The sequence below is a fragment of the Moschus berezovskii genome, chromosome 2 (assembly GCF_049115385.1).
Source record: "Moschus berezovskii isolate FMDL1 chromosome 2, NW_MosBer_1.0, whole genome shotgun sequence".
Lineage (NCBI taxonomy): Eukaryota > Metazoa > Chordata > Mammalia > Artiodactyla > Moschidae > Moschus > Moschus berezovskii.
Window position 1 is genome coordinate 33,555,018 of NC_142461.1, and position 17,798 is coordinate 33,572,815.

General features: G+C 38.2%; 1 protein-coding gene across 1 annotated transcript in view; it reads left to right on the top strand.

Annotated features, from left to right (window-relative positions):
* BARD1 (BRCA1 associated RING domain 1) overlaps positions 1-17,798 on the top strand; it is a 74,469-nt gene that overhangs the window by 44,834 nt on the left and 11,837 nt on the right. The window contains exons 6-9 of the mRNA XM_055398369.2: positions 340-512; positions 6,273-6,378; positions 14,152-14,284; positions 15,003-15,095. Of these exons, the coding sequence (XP_055254344.2) occupies positions 340-512; positions 6,273-6,378; positions 14,152-14,284; positions 15,003-15,095 (505 nt within the window). The remainder of the gene's footprint in view (positions 1-339; positions 513-6,272; positions 6,379-14,151; positions 14,285-15,002; positions 15,096-17,798) is intronic.

Below are 17,798 nucleotides of genomic sequence, written 5' to 3' on the forward strand. Positions count from 1 at the left end.
TATGTTTTTTTCCTCTTGTTTTAAATTTCTTGCTATAGAGCAGTTTAGGAGCTGTAATTGGACTAAAGCTACTTTTTCGTCCAAGTAAAGAGCGTTTGACCCAAGGCTCAAGTGAGCAAAATCCTTTTTCATGAATTCCATAAATCTTGATTGTGGCCTATCTTACCTTAAAGACTATTAAGAGTGCTTTTACTCTGTTAGTAAGTTATGGTCTGTATGAGTATATAGGTAAGAACCAGTTTTCTGATTGAGGTTCGTATTTATTTTTCTGAAGTGTGGCTTTGTTATGATATTATTCATTGGCCTTCCTCATTACTCTTCTCACTCTCCTTTAATCAGCATGAAGCCTGCAATCACGGGCACCTGAAGGTGGTGGAATTGCTGCTCCAGCACAAGGCGTTGGTGAACACCACTGGGTATCAGAACGACTCCCCTCTTCATGACGCAGTGAAGAATGGGCATGTGGACATTGTCAAGCTGTTACTCGCCTATGGAGCCTCCAGGGAGGCAGTGTAAGTAGTTCACCTTAAAGCCTGTTTTTTTCCGCTGACTTTTTATTGAAACAAGGTCTTTGATGAAGCAGAGACTTTACTACCTAAGTTGATGACCGTTTTTTTTTTTTTCCAACTATGTGTAGATGTGGCCAATATATTCTAGACTTAAAATCAGCATTCATGCCCTTTTATAATTCTTACATGTCGAAGGGAGGTGTAATCTTTTAATCCAGAAACAGTTTTCAGATTAATTTTGGAAGCTTCGAGTTTCTGAAAAAAGTCATTCAGTTTTTATATTATATAGATTGATTCATACTTATTAATAAGGCAAGAATTAGAAGCCTGTAAATAACTACTTTGTATGCTCCCCAGTACTTTAGAATTGTTGTAAATCTTCTATTCCTTTTCTTCTTTTCCTGAATATTTAGTATAACCACATTTAAAATATGTAAGAATTCAGATGTTAGGCAAGTGCAGTCAAATTATTTCTTAGATTTTTCACATCATTCAAGTGAACCTCCAGGTAAATCGTTTCCCAGGATTGGAGCACAGAGACACATCAGTGAATGCTGGTGGCTGCATTTTAAAGTTGCTGTTGTCAAGAGTGTCACAAGTAAATGCTGTATGTGGATTTTATATCTGTAATCTCTAACTTGGTTCATGTCTCCCTATGTATTATTTTACTCTTTCTAGTTAATGAAGTAGTTGAAATGAAAATGCAAGAATTGCCTCTCTGTTTGCCCATTACTGCTGCAGGTTTGGAAGGAGCACACACAAGTCAGGAATTGCTCTGTTTACAGAAGGGAATAAAGGTTACAAAATGCAGATCTTCTAGGTTTCATTTTTTTAAAAAAATGGGTAATCATATAATATAGTTGAAAGATGAATAATAATATCGGAATCTACCATACCTTGGTGCTGTTAGTTTTGGTGTTTTTAATGTCCTTTATTTCTCATCACATGTGATAAGATGGTTGGGGCAAACTCAGAAAATACATCTCTTTTATTTTTTAAATTTTTCTGTTTTTTAAAAATTTCTTACACACACATTACATACATGTGTATTATACTAGGCCATGTGTTTATGTGTATGTATACATATATACATGTCTAACAGGTATGACCCTCTTGTGGGGATAGCGATCCATTTGGTCGAGCAGGTGGTTGCTTTGTTCAGGTAAAGCAGAATAGTTCCTGTTCATGGGCGCTTAAATCAGCCTTGACTACTCTAACGAATGGAGCACTGGTCAGGGTGTTAGGGATTCCAGCTTTTATTTGTGACTCCATTATTGCCTTTATAGCTTCAGTCAGGTTAGTTTCTGTGCCTTAGTGTCCTCACCTATAAAACATGGGTGATGCCTGCTGCTTTTCTATTTCTTCAGAGTTTAGTGGGGATTAATGAGCCAAAACACAGGGTCTGTCATATGGTTTGTACACCACGATTCTTCACTGCACTGTGAAGCTCATTAATACACAAGGTGTGGGTCTAAGACGGTAAGTGGGTCTGCCTTCAGAGGTGCCTTCTCAGATGGCTGTGTTGTTCCCAACAGGGTTTGGGGTGAAGCAGCAGGTCTGGGTACACCGCCAGCCCATTTCTGTCCAGTAGATCTTTCTGCACTGATGGAAATGCTCCACGACAGTTGCAGGCACTCAGTAGCCACTGGACATCTCTTATTATTCAGCACTTGAAATTGAGCTGTTGCTACTGAGGAAATACATTTTAAAATATATTTTAATTAATTTAAATAGTCACATATGCCAGATGGTTACTGCATTGGAGAGCTGGTTGGTACCATTTGGATAGTAGGGAAGACAGGTTTATTTGGTGACTGAAGTCAGGGATGATTTTGGGTAGAGGATACTAAGGCAACTGTAGGACAGTGAAAGAGTTGATTTAGTTTAAGGTGTAACAGACTGGGAGCTATTTCTAAATATCATTATTCCTTCTGTTCTGGACGGTTGGTCATCGTACTTAAGTATTTTCTGTATTTTTTGGTTTCTGTTTTATCTTGTGATCATTGCTGTTGACATGATTAGCCTCACCATTTCCCTAACTGATCTCCTTCTCAGATTACTTTTCATACTACACAGCGGAAGGGCTTTCAAAATATACAGCTCTGGCCAAATGACTTATTTACCTAAAACCCTTCCCAGTAACTCTTAATGTTTTTAAAATAGAAGTCAGTCTTAAGAACCTCATTTGTAGGGCCTCAGGTGGTCCAGCTTTCCTCCTCTCTCCAGTCCCTCCTGTCCCCCTTCTTCAACTTTTTTGCACTAGCCTTTCTAAATTTTCATTTCCTTAAGATGTGCAAAGCTGCTTTGCCTCCTAACCATCAGATATGCTTTTGCTCTGTGTGGTATATTCTTTTTGGCTGGCTTTAGCGAGTCCTTCGTCTGTGTATGGTGCTTCCTCCCGGTCGTAAATGGAGGGGTAGTGTACCTGCCTCTTTCTGTCTTCGCATTCGGTTGTGTGCTCTGTGTTCCAGGGATCATGCCTGCTCTCCCAGGCCCTCCTGAGTGCCTGATGTCGTCTGCTGTTGTTCAGTCACTCACTAGTATCCGACTGTGCGACACCATGGACTGTAGCATGCCAGGTAGTCTGTACCCACATTTATTTGTATGGTGAATTGGTAAGTCTTTGAATGCATAAAGGGTTTCCCTTGTGGCTCAGCTGGTAAAGAATCCTCTTGCAATGTGGGGGACCTGGGTTCAATCCCTGGGTTGAAAAGATCTGGAGAAGGGAACGGCTACCCATTCCAGTATTCTGGCCTAGAGAATTTAATGGACTGTATAGTCCATGGGGGCACAAAGAGTCGGACATGACTGAACAACTCAGTTTTCTGAATGCATAAAGGGCTTCCATGGTGGCTCAGATGGTAAAGAATCTACCTGCAATGCAGGAGACCTGGGTTCGATCCCTGGGATAGGAAGATCCCCTGGAGAAGGGAATCGTAACTCACTCCAGCATTCTTGCCTGGAATATCCCATAGAGAGCCTGGTGGGCTACAGTCCATGGGGTTGCAAAGAGCCGGACACGACTGAGCGACTAACATTTGCACTTTTCTGAATCCATAAAATGATGATATATTTTTTCATCTCTTGGTTAAAGGGACAGACAAGATGAAAATAGGAATTGCCTCCTTCTGCTCCCAACTTCACTATTTCTATGAAGAGAATGTGTCAATCCAAGGTTCTGTAAGCTGCACCTTATCTCGGATGGTAGAACTGGTTCCTGGTATTCATTGGAGTGAGTGAATGATGTGTGCTCCCTGGGTAGAATTGTTAGTCTCTTGCCAATTGGGCATTCCTGGAATCAAGGCCACCCAAAGTAATTCCTCCAGCCTTGACATTTTTAAGGTCTATTTTTCTTTCTGCCAATGTTCTATATATTGTTTTTCTAGAGTTAAGTATTAACAGGTGAGAATAGATGAAATTTGTCCCTGTGCTTTCCTCCACATCTGAAGTAGAGCATGGGGAGGGGGTTGTGGAGATTTTGTAGAGTTCTTACTACTCTTTTGTTTTCTTTTTTTTTGCCTAAAGTTCAGTTTCTGTTTAAGCCGTTAATATCTCAGACTCTGAAATCTGAGTTGATAGATGTGCTTCTGTTTTTTTCTCTGCTTACCATGTATTTTACTCTTAATATATCTTGTCTCAGAGTAACCAGGACTAGATGTTTTCCATCTCTAAAAGAAGGGTAGAGACGAGAAAAGGCAAAAACTGTTCTTTTATCCTTCCTTCTTTGGCCCTTGGTGTTTTGCCTAATTGAAGTTGTAGATTAGTAGTGTCCTTTTGTCTATTCTAAATTTCTAAATGCCATTCTTTAGCTCTAGAAGAGACATTTTGGAATCTTCTTCATTATCTCAAAGCTAAAGGCTTCTTTCTACTTGGGCTTCCCTGGTGGCTCAGAGGGTAAAGCGTCTGCCCGCAATGTGGGAAACCTGGGTTTGATCCCTGGGTCAGGAAGATCCCCTGGAGAAGGAAAAGGCAACCACTCTGGTACTCTTGCCTGGAAAATCCCATGGACAGAGAAGCCTTGTAGGCTACAGTTCATAGGGTCGCAAAGAGTCGGACACGACTAAGCGACTTCTTTTCCTGGATTTCCAACGGAATGTGTGTTAGATTTTTCTCTTACACTCTTCTCCATTGCTCCCTTTATATCTTCATCTCCCCAATTGTTTTATCTGCTACGTGTATTCTAGTACATGTGAACAGACAACTATGTTAGTGGTTACAGAACAGTATGATACATGTCTTCATAGCTCAATGCCCCCAAGATTCTATGAATATCTAGGATAGGGGCTAGAAATATGACTAGAGGAAGTCATGAAAGGTTTTCTAGAGGACGTAGCACTTCAACTGAATTTGAAGAAAAATGGTAACAGGGTGGACTTTGCAGAAAGAGGATGATGTTATAGGACTTGGGCATGTAAGGGAATCTGAGAATACACGTTGATCAGAGTTTACGTAGCACTTGCCCAAGGAGAAAGAGTGACTGAACCTGATAGTCGTGAATAGCAGTCATTAGAGAAACATTTGCTGTGGTTCATTTCTTTTCCACTCTGCCATCAAAACAGCTTTCTCCAAGGTCATTAATGACCTTGACTGTAAACCCAGTAGGTGCTCGTATCTCTCATCTCTGTGCTCTCAGATTTGACACCTTCTTCCTTTCTCTCCCTCTTAATGTTTCCCTGTTTCCATCCAGATCTTTTCCTACACATCTGATACAAATTTAAAAGCTCGTACAGTACCAAGTTTATAATTTTATATCCTGTTTAACACATTGCATTTTTTTTACATGAACAATAATGACTGTTGTATGGATATTCTATAATCTAAAAACCAGAGAAGATTTCAAAAGTCAGGTTCAGTTTAGAAAACTTTTCTGCCATGATATAATGCATTAAAATCATTTTGAAACTGTATGTAAAGAAGTGGAATATTAGACAAAGTGCTGTAATTTTAACAGTGTCCTTATGATTGAAAGACTAATCATGGGCGATATGGAATATTGTTAGAATGAATAGAAGGAAAGCGAGACCTTTGTCAAGTCAGTGGAAGCTTTCTCTCAGTGAAGTAACAGCCAGACCATGTGTCTGAGGTCTCTTCCATTATAATGTTCTGTGACTCTCAAATTAATGCAGCAGGGAAGTCTGCGGCAACATGCTTTCTGAACTACATCAGTTTTTCTGTAATGGCTGTAGTTATTATAGATTGTAGTGTACATACTTATTAAAAATTAATTTTAAAATGTCCTGTTTACTACTTTATTAAATTGTCATGTGGCATAGTTTTCCTTCTAGTGAATCTAAATACCTATCCTGTGAATTTATCTAATTTCTGTATTTGTTTATATAGACTATAGAGCCTGTAACATCTACAGTAAGTTATTTTTATTTGCATTTGAAAGCATGCAATCAGCCCATAGTGATTAATAATTATGAAGCTATATTTTAAAATATGAAATTGAATACCAATACAGAGTTGTGAAAAAAAATCATGTTTAAGTAACACTATATTCAGTTAAAGATAGTTCCTGTAATGGCCTGGTGTTAAATTGAAATTTCACATCTTTTTTTCTATTTTCACATATTTTTTCTATTGTTCAGCAGCTTATAGTACTTGATTCTTATGCCTTATGTGAATTCTTGAGTCATTTATTTTCAAAAAATTGTGTCTTATTAGGGAAGTTGAAAAAATGATTCCACTAGTGTATTCATTTAGTTAAAAATCAGATCACACATTTTATTTACTTAAACCCATCTGTACTTATTTTAACAGCAACATATTTGGTCTACGGCCTGTGGATTATGCAGACAGTAAAAATATGAAATCGCTGTTGCTGCTACCGGAGAAGGAATCATCATTAACCAGCCATTGCTCAGTAGTGAGTATGGATGTAGCCTTGGGACATTTGTGTGTTTTATTGAAATTGATTATAAAATGAACAAAATGGCAAAATTTCTAGTTAGTGAACTGCTTTCATTCACCAGTTGAGCACTTTCTATGTAGTAGCTGTTGTGATTTCAAAGATATAATCAGAATAAATCAACAAATATTTATTGTTTTCCCCCCTCCATATTTTAGGTAGCATTCATACAGCAATAAATATGACTGATGGAACTCTTATTCTCAAGAAGTACGTTTTCTAATGAGAGCTGGGAAAGATACAGACTGTGGATATATAAACTAATATAAATAAAATAATTTTGGAAACTTACAAATGAGTCTTTGAAGAAGACTTTATAGAGTGTAATAGACTGGAGGTTGTGGGCTTCAAGAAAGGTACCATTTTACCTGGGTCATCAAGGAGGGCCTTTAAAGAACTGATATTTGGTCTGAAACTTGATTGATGTCAAGGGAGCACCCAGTTGAATATCTGGAGGACAAGTGTCCTAGCAGAGGGGACAGCAAGTGTGTAGGTTCCTCGGGGGGTGACCTTGGTGTGTTTGAAGGTTAGAGAGAAAGTCATTATTGCTGGTGACTCAGTTCAGTCGCTCAGTCGGGTCCGACTCTTTGCTACCCCATGAACCGCAGCACGCCAGGCCTCCCTGTCCATCACCAACTCCCAGAGTCTACCCAAATCTGTGTCCATCGAGTTGGTGATACCATCCAGCCATCTCATCCTCTGTCGTCCCTTTCTCCTCCTGCCCTCAATCTTTCCCAGCATCAGGGTCTTTTTAGATGAGTCAGCTCTTCACATTAGGTCGCCAAAGTATTGGAGTTTCAGCTTTAGCATCAGTCCTTCCAATGAACATCCAGGATTAATCTCCTTTAGAATGGACTGGTTGGATCTCCTTGCAGTCTGAGGGACTCTCAAGAGTCTTCTCCAGCACCACAGTTCAAAAGCATCAAATCTTCAGTGCTCAGCTTTCTTCACAGACCAACTCTCACATCCATCCATGACCACTGGAAAAACCATAGCCTTGACTAGACGGACCTTTGTTGGCAAAGTAATGTCTCTGCTTTTTAATATGCTGTCTAGTTTGGTCATAACTTTCCTTCCAAGGAGTAAGTGTCTTTTAATTTCATGGCTACAATCACGATCTGCAGTGATTTTGGAGCCCCAGAAAATAAAGTCTGTTGTTGTTTCCACTGTTTCCCCATCTATTTACCATGAAGTGATGGGAACAGATGCCATGATCTTTGTTTTCTGAATGTTGAGCTTTAAGCCAACTTTTTCACTCTCCTCTTTCACTTTCATCAAGAGGCTCTTTAGTTCTTTTTGGCTTTCTGCCATAAGGGTGGTGTCATCTGCATATCTGAGGTTATTGATATTTCTCCCGGCAACCTTGATTCCAGCTTGTGCTTCATCCAGCCCAGGTTTTGTCATGATGTACTCTGCATATAAGTTAAATAAGCAGGGTGACATTATACAGCCTTGATGGTACTCCTTTTCCTATTTGGAACCAGTCTGTTGTTCCATGTCCAGTTCTAACTCTTGCTTCCTGACCTGCATACAGGTTTCTCAAGAGGCAGGTCAGGTTGTCTGGTATTTCAGACATTTTCCCACAGACTTTCAGAATTTTCCACAGTTTATTGTGATCCACACATTCAAAGGCTTTGGCATAGGATATATCTAAGAGTAATGGGGAAAACACTGAAAGAATTTAAAGCAAGCAATGGTATAATCTGATTTATACTTTAGAAAGTTCACTCTGGCAACTTGTAATCAAAAGATGGGGTGGCAGCAAGAGTGGCAACAGGGAGATTACTTGGACTGTTTCTTGGTAAAGAAGAGAGAGAGACCATGACGACCTGGATTAAGGGAACAGCAATGGAAGTTGTGAGAAGTAATGAGATTGGTATGTATTTTTGAGTTATTGCCAACAAAACTTTTGGATGGATTATAGGCAAAGTGTGGAGAAAGAGTAGAATTAATATGACTTAGGCTTCACTGTTTTCTCAGATGGTAAAGAATCTACCTGCAATATGGGAGACCCAGGTTTGATCCCTAGGTCAGGAAGATCCCCTGGAGTAGGAAATGGCAACACCCTACAGTATTCTTGCCTGGAGAATTCCGTGGACAGAGGAGCCTGCAGGTTACAGTCCATAGGATCACAGAGTCAAACACTACTGAGCGATTTAACACTTCCACTTTCTACTTTAGCAATGGAGTAGATATGGGTGCCATTTGCTGCCTTGTGGAAAGAATGCCTATTCCTTAGGAACCTATAGTTTAGTGGGGAATATGGATTTAAAAAAAATTATTACAGACTGTAGTGAATTTATAATAGACGCCATACAAATATGTAGTAGTGTCTTAAAGAAAGAAGCTGATTTTAGGAGGGATCAGAAGAGAAGGTAACATGTTGTCTAAGTAAGCCTTTAAAGGTACAGTTTTTAGCAAGATATCTAATACTGTGTTATATTGGCTGCAAATAACAGAAAACATTCATTCAAATACTTAAAGAGTGTATTCTCTTATATAATCTCGATATACGACAGCTCTTATTATAATTTGGCTTAGCAGTTACAAGGCTGCACCAAAGATCTAAATTCTTTCTGTTCTGTTTTCACTGTCTTCAGTGTGGTGGTTGTGTCCTCACTAATCTCCCTCCTGGTGATTGAAGGATGATTACCACAATTCCAGATACAACAGTGTTCAGTACCTTTCCCACAAGCCTTCCAGTGGACTTCCTCTATGTCTTATTGGTCAGAACTGGTCACATAATTGCTTTTGACATACATTGTGGTTGAAGATAGGGTCAATCCTTGAAGATCTGAACAGAATTAGGACTCTATTAAAGGAGTGAGGAATGGATTTTCATTGCCCACTGCAATCAGGTACACGAAGCAGAAATAGAAGCCTAGATCTAAGGAATAGCTGCTCAGAGACAAGGAGACATAAAGGACCTTAGAAATTTGAGAAACTAGAATTTAGTGTGAGAGGAGTATGAGGTGCATTGAAGAGGAATTGGAAGTAAAGACCTGGGTTGCGATCAGAATGTGAAAGACCTTGAGCTCTCTGTGGAGAAGTGGAGACTTTATTCCCCAGTTAGTGAGGCACCCTCAGTGTGTCTCTCAGTGGAATGGGACTCTGGGGGTTAGTGAGGGCTGGTGGGGACTGAAGACTGGTGAGGAGGCTGTTGTTGTGTGTCCACGTAAAGTGGAGAGGATTGAAACTGCAAGTGGTGTTCAGGATGGGGGTGTGAAGTGAAGATGAGAGGCTTTAAAGAGAGAGGGGTGATGGACTCAGTGTATCTTAACTGCTCAGATGGGGAAAATGAGAGAAAAGGGTAAACTGAGATCTAGAACTGTTCAGTGGCAAGCCACTCCAGTACTCTTGCCTGGAAAATCCCATGGATGGAGGAGCCTGGTAGGCTGCAGTCCGTGGGGTCTCTAAGGGTTGGACACGGCTGAGCGACTTCACTTTCACTTTTCACTTTCACACATTGGAGAAGGAAATGGCAACCCACTCCAGTGTTCTTGCCTGGAGAATCCCAGGGACAGGGGAGCCTGGTGGGCTGCCGTCTATGGGGTCACACAGAGTCGGACACGACTGAAGTGACTTAGCAGCAGCAGCAGCAGAACTGTTCAGAGAAGGCTTCTTGTCCAGTAAGGGCAGCGGAGTAGTGATTGACCTAATTGTTTAAGATAAGGAGGTAACTGAAGGTGTTTATAATTTGAGGTGGTCGTTTCTTGGGTTCCAGAATCACTTCAAATGGTGACTGCTGCCATGAAATTAAAAGACACTTGCTCCTTGGAAGAAAAGCTATGACAAACCTAGACAGTATATGAAAAAGCAGAGACATCACTTTACCGACAAAAGTCCATCTAGTCAAAGCTATAGTTTTTCCAGTAGTCATGTACATATGTGAATGTTGGACCATAAAGAAGCCTGAGAACCGAAGAATTGATGCTTTTGAAGTATGGTGCTGGAGAAGACTCTGAGAGTCTTTTAGACAACAAGAAGAATAAATCAGTCAGTCTGCAGTCCATGGAGTCACTAAGAGTCAGGCATGACTGAGTGACTGAACTGAAACTGAAAGGAAATCAACCCTGAATATTCTTTGAAAGGACTGATGCTGAAGCTGCAATGCTTTGGCTATCTGATGCAAAGAGCCAACTCATTGGAAAAGACCCTGATGCTGAGAAAGATTGAGGACAAGAGGAGCAAGGGGCAACAGAGAATAAGATAGTTGGGTGTCATCACCACTACAGTAGACATGAGTGTGTGCAAACCCCAGGAGACAGTGAAGGACAGAGAAGCCCGGCATGCTGCAGTCAGTCCATGGGGTCGCAAAGAGCTGGACATGACTGAGCAACTGAACACCAGTAGATGCTATCACAGCCTGGTTACCCTTATTCTTTGAAAACTCTTAGTCACCTTGCTCCAGATATCAGCCTTGTAAGTGTGCCCTATCTATAGACCTCGAAGAGAACCTAGAAATCAGTTTAATTTCCTTGTTTTATAAATGAGAAAACTGATATGTAGTGTGATTTGCTCAGGGTTAGCCCATCAGAGGAAAAAAAAAATCACATTTTTTCCCCCAATAGATCAATTAGAAGTTGACAGTTCAGAATATTAAGAAAATTTTAGGTCAGTATTCATTCGGTCCTATTGTACTTAACTATATAGTCAAGGCAATGGTTTTTCCCGTGGTCATGTATGGATGTGAGAGTTGGACTGTGAAGAAAGCTGATCGCCGAAGAATCGATGCTTTTGAACTGTGGTGTTGGAGAAGACTCTTGAGAGTCCCTTATACTGCAAGGATATCCAACCAGTCCATTCTAAAGGAGATCAATCCTGGGTGTTCATTGGAGGGACTGATGCTAAAGCTGAAACTGCAATACTTTGGCCACCTCATGCAACGAGTTGACTCACTGGAAAAGACTCTGATGCTGGGAAAGGTTGGGGGCGGGAGGAGAAGGGGACGGCGGAGAATGAGATGGCTGGATGGCATCACCGACTCTGTGGACATGAGTTTGAGTGTACTCCGGGAGTTGGTGATGGACAGGGAGGCCTGGCTTGCTGTAATTCATGGGGTCGCGGAGAGTCGGACACGACTGAGCGACTGAACTGAACTGATATAGATCCTTACTCTATTCATTTGGACTTGGATTCTGCTGGTAGAACATAATGTAACTAAGTTGTCATTTGCCAATATTTCTTTTATATAAAAAGCTGGGAAGGGATTATTTTAGATGTGTCAAAAATAAAGATATGTTAATAGTATTATTGAAATCTGAGAGTGGCAATCTTCCTCTTAATTTAGCCTTCCAATTACTCTTGTGTTTTGTTAAATGTAAGAAACCTATACTTTCTGCATGTCACATGGACACTGCCTGTGAGTGAATATCGTTATTTACTGTCTTAATGGTAGATACTTGGCTAAGGAAATGATCATGAACGGTAACAATTCCTTAAGTTGAAAGAGTTGTTTCTTTGTGTACACTCACTAAAGAAAAGATCTGAGATATGCTTCGCCAAACAGCATCAGACTCCCTTTTACGCATCTTTTTCAGCCACATAGGCTGCCTTGCTGTTTCTTGAATCCCCCAGACACGTTCCCGTTTCAAGTCCTTGGTGCTAGCAGTTTTCTCCACTAGGAACAAATGTAGGGAGCCACATGGCATGCTTCCTCGCTCCCTCTGGCTCTTGTTGTAGTTTTTTAAACTCTATTTTTAATAAGCTCATTGATTTTGGTAAATTCAGAGTAATTAATTTTTCAAAGAAAAAGTTTCATATGAAATTATTCCTTAGATAAGTTTATTTAATGCCAGTGTACATAGTATCTAATATCTCTAAAAACAGAATATTGTACTTTTGGATTATTTTCTGAACAGCTTTTGAAGCTCCTGATTCTGAGACCTCTGCTTACTCCAATCAAATGCCTCCACACTCCCATCTCCTGCCCCAAATTAGACATGTGGCTTTGACAGCTCTTTGCTTGATTTTGTTTATTTTTAATATCTTTCCTTAATTATGAGAAATTAGTGCCAGTTTCTGTTTTTTATTCAAGTTTAGAAACTAGATAGAAAAATGCTTGACCCACTTTGGTGCTTTCCTGAGGTTGATGGAAGTAGTATCATATGCTGTGTTTACAATTGATATCTTTTCACTTTTTATTTTGTGCACTTTTTACTTATTTTATTTTCAAATGATAGAACTCATTTAGCTGAAGTGGAGTTATAAAAATTGAAAAGTAATATGTTCCATTTAGAACTACTTTATGATGCTCATTTGTAAACTGACAAGAATATTTGAAAAGCTGTTTTTTAATATGATTGTAATATAGTAATTGATAAAGTAGACTAAGCTATTTTCATGCTATGGAGTGTTTACGGTGTTTGGGTTAAACATGGTTACCTCATCTTATAATTGAGTGAATAGGAAAGATAAATGGACAGAAATGTGATGTCAGTATGTGTGTGGTGTGTGCACAGCATGTCCAGTAAAACCTCTGTAACTTGAACCTTGGAGAAAAGTAGTTCAGGAAGCTGAAATTTTAAGTGCTGAACATTGTCATTAAAAAAACTTTATAGAAATGTTTTTTAAAATGTCATGAATACATAATGGCTTAATACATAGTAGAATCCTATTTAATACATTTTGAGTGAGTGAATTATTGAGATCAGTCTGTTTAGAGATGTAGCCAGAAATTTACATGTAATACTGTAGGGCATCAGACCAGATAAATTATCATTATTCAGATATGTGAAGTGAATATTTAAATATAAATTTCCTTCAATCTAGTTGCTGAACTATACTGGTAATTATACCTGCAGTGTTTCACTCATGTTCTGTGCAACTTCTGAGAGCCAAGAGGTCCAGAATACTTAGACACTCATACATGTAGGAGGGCCCTTTGTGTTGTATTTGAAAATTAAAGTATTATGTCTTGCTTTTTATCTTGTAATACAGTAGTGCTCATCTACCCTTTCTTTCTTATCTGCTGGGTCATTGCTCTTTTTCATCAGGTAGCTTTTGGCTAACTCTCATTCCGATTTCTTGGAGTTAAATTTCTTACCTTTTTTTGTCTCCTGTAAATTCTTTCTGTTAAAGAGAAAATACTAATCTTTGTTAGAACACTTTCCTTTTCATAAACTGCAGTGACTTATTTCTGTTGGTGAATCTGATGTAATAACTTCAGTATTCCCTTGTCTGTTTTTACTTTGTTGGTTTTGAAAAATAATTCTTTCAGTGTTAAAATTTTGTTTTCTATCTTCAAGATCAGTGCTGTTCTAGAAGCCTTGGTGTTTTTTCATTTTTTACGTAACCTCGGTTTAAATTAGACACATTAGGTTGGGTCTAGCTCTGTTGGAGTAAGTTAGTTTGGGGGAGGGTAGAGAATTGATCATTTTAAGTGGGTATTTGGGGTTACTTTATAAAAAGGTAGGGCTTACTGGTAACAGAATGAAGTTAGAAAACCCTAGAGAGATCCACTTTAGAATCAAGGAAACAAGACACCCTAGCTGTAGAGAGGTATCCCAAATGTGTTTTATTGAGGGTAAGGGGTAAAGAAATAGAAAAGCAGATATCCAGATGCATGGAGCTTTAAGGTTCTGAGTGACGATTCAATGGAAATTATTGGGAATTACTAGATAAAGTAAATCAAGGAATGAAATCCAAGCTCATATCAATTGAAACTCAGTTTAATCTTTCTGTAGCCTTTAAATGTTTTTGACACTATGGCATCACCTCTTCTATTGACAGGTAAACACTAGTCAACGTCGGGATGGGCCTCTTGCACTGATAGGCAGTGGACTTTCTTCTGAACAACAGAAAATGCTCAGTGAGCTTGCAACGATTCTTAAAGCTAAAAAATGTGCTGAGTTTGACAATACAGGTGAGGATTATTTATTTATTTAGTTTTGGTAGAAGAGAATTTTAAATGGGTAATTCCATTGTAGAACTCACCTTGATAATTTATACATTTTACCCATTGGAATCTGACTATATACTTTGAATCTGGTAGTAATTCTAAAATGTTTCTACAGTTATAAATTGCTTACAGTCTTCATTTAGTTAGGAAATATAAAGTTTAAAGCTTTGCCCCTATTTTAGGGCATATGTCAGAAGAGCCGTTTTATGAGTTTGCTAATGTCAGATAAATGGTTGAACAATGTAATGCTTTGTTTAATTCCTTAATTGTAATTGGAAATAGAAATAGAAGAGAAAAGCCATTGTGACTTTGGGGTTCTCAGGTGGCTCAGTGGTAAAAAAATCCACCTGCCAATGCAGGAGATGTGGGTTTGATCCCTGAGTTGGGAATATCTCCTTGAGGAGGAAATGGCATCGCTTTCTAGTATTGCCTGGAGAATCGCATGGACAGAGGAGCCTGGCAGGCTATATTTCATAGGGTCACAAAGACCCAGACACTCTGTATGGTTTATGATCTGATTTTTCATGTTGGTAGCCATAATAGAGAATGAAACCAAATAAAGAAGTCTTTACCGAAGTGTAAAAATTGTTGCCTTTGAAGAAAATTCAGATGTAAGTGGACTAGTTAAATGATTATTTTGGTTTATATTTCTGTTTCTCTTACTGCTTCCTTTGTATTGTAGTAACTCATGTCATTGTTCCTGGGGATACAGTTCAAAGCACTGTGAAATGTATGCTTGGAATTCTCAGTGGATGCTGGATCCTAAAGTTTGAATGTAAGTATTAGATTTGGGAGAATTAAAAAGGGAATTAAATAGACTAATTTTATTTTTATATTGCAGTATTGCCAGTAATTATTTAAGGACCTTATGCTAATGTTTTTTACCTCTGTTTAGTCCCTACATTTTGAAAAAGGTTTTCATATTAATGGTATCATTTAGGTGTTCTTGGTAATATATACAAATATGTTCTCATGTCAAAATCTTTCTGTAATACCAACTATTTTAATCCAGAGTAAATGGATCCTATAATAGACCTGTAAACTTAAGCAATCTGTGTTACCATTATTGTTGTTGTTGTTGTTTAGTCGCTCAGTCATGTCAGATTCTTTGTGGCCCCATGGACGTGGCCAGACAGGTTCCTCTGTCAGTGGGATTTTCCAGGCAAGAGTATTGTAGTGGGTTGCCATTTCTTTCTCCGGAGCATCTTCCTGATCCAGGAATTGAACCCGCGTCTCCTGCTTGGCAGATGAATTCTCTACCACTGGGAAGGCCATGTTACCATTGTATGATATATTAACTCAATAAATGCTTATTTTAAATATGACTAATTAAATGAAATTAGTATATTGCTTTTCCTTGTGATGTCCAAAAACTTATCTGCGTAACTCTCTTTAGCTCTCTCAGCTAATATGGTTTGTTTTAGGAAGGTCTTTGGAAATTGAGACTGTCTTGTACCACCTGATTGGGGGCAATTACACTAGCTGTTCTCTAAACCTCTAATGAAAATGTGTTCCTGTTACTCTTTCTAGTTAGCAGTCAACCACCTTCACCTTTGCAGCTGCCTTTCACCTTTCCAGCTCTCACCTGTTTGTTTTACCTAGGATTTAACAAAATAAAAAGAAAGCTTGTACAAGGTTATTTTCTACTCCTCAATCACTAAAGTGTCTTCTACTTTTGATATGACAGCTAAAATAGGACAATGAAATGACCTTTTTGCTAACTGATTGTTTATAAATAGAATAGTGTCTGTTAAAGAGGGACCTGGGAAGTCCTGTTAGGATACAGTTGAATATCTTGATCTTGGAGAGAGTTGTGTTACACAGTCTTCATATATGATTAAATGTCAGGTCTGTGTGCACACACACACAAATGGTGAAATCTGAGTAAGTTCTTTGGACTGTATCAATGTCAAATTCTTGGTGCTGATAATTGTGCTATTGTTGTGTAAGATATTAACACTGGATACAGAAAAAGAGTGCATGAGTCTTTCCTGTACATTTCTTTGCAATCACCTGTAAATCTATAATTATTTCAAATTAAAAAATTAAAGAATAGTGAGTGTTTTTAATGAAACTTTCTTTGTAAGAAGCAAATGATGGGTTAGAGTTTGAGAAATCTTTTGTTTTATAGATTTGTACTTTCAAGGTTCTATGGTAGAGTGGCTTTGTTCAATCAAAGCCTTAATTATATTATTAATCTGTTGTTTGAAATTAACTTGGTTGGTAAAAAGTTTTCTTTCAGCGGTTGATATTCATCTCAATAAAATACAGCTACCACTTTTCTTGTGATGGTTGTCTCCACTGATTTGGTCTGTGACATATATAACTAGCAGCGCCACTCTATCTGTTCTAGCCTCTATCTGTTACTCTACTCTGCCAGTCAGCAAGCTAAAAAGTATGAGAAGAAGTTGGACTGATGGCCATTTATGTAGAAAAAAAGTTTTTTCTTTAGTCTCTTATTTTTGGACCTTTGTTTCTGTTTCAGATCTGTGTCAAGTCTTATTGGACCTCAGTATTTTAAAAATTGACCTAAAATGTTTCCATGATTATAGATGTTTTTGTACTGAACTTTTGCCAGAAACCTTGCCAGTAGTTATAGAAAGGAATGGACAGTAATAAGAATCTCAGTAATAAAGAAGCTATGTGAAATTTTAAATATTAAGGCACTTACCACTTACCCTGTAAGTCTAGTTCTTGTGAATTTGCTGAACTTGCATCTTGTTACATATACAGACTACATGATTCATTTCCATAAAATCTGCCTTCTTTAAGAAATGGAAGTTTTGTCACTTTAATGGCTTGGCCATGTCAATTTTATAGAATCAGTGATGGACTCAAGCTGACTTAATAGTGTGCTATTTGGTGATTGTCACAGCAGTGAATAACATACTATAATATCAATGGTTCTTTTAGGATAAAAGGTGGATGGAATCTCTTATTGAACTTCATATCCCCGTATTTTCTAATTCAAAGTCCAAAGAGGAATAGGTTCAGGGTTTGAGACAGTGAATTTAAATAGTTGCTGGGTTTAGTTGCAAGAAATAGTTTCAAGAACACTTTCTATCCTAATATATTTTTCTATGGTTTTGTGTTCTTAATGTCAGGCAACTTAGTGTGATTTTTAAAACATGTTCAGAGCTATTCAAAGTTAGTTGAAAATCATCTATATTAAGGAACAATACGGTGGGCCAAAGCTTTCAAAACTAATCACAAAGATCTATGAGTTATTAAAACTAGATTTTGTGTTTGAGATATTCACTAACTTGACTGAAAGACAAAATCTTTACTGGCTGAACTCTGTAGAATGTTAAGTATTAACTTTTTCATTATTTTCCATAAACCAAGTAGACTGAAGAGGAAGTTTCATGTAAACTTTCTCTATAGGGAATTGACTTACTTAAAAAATTAAACAAATTTAAATAAATTAACAAAAATAATTATATAAAACAGTCTGGATTCCTTGGATCCAAATTTAACT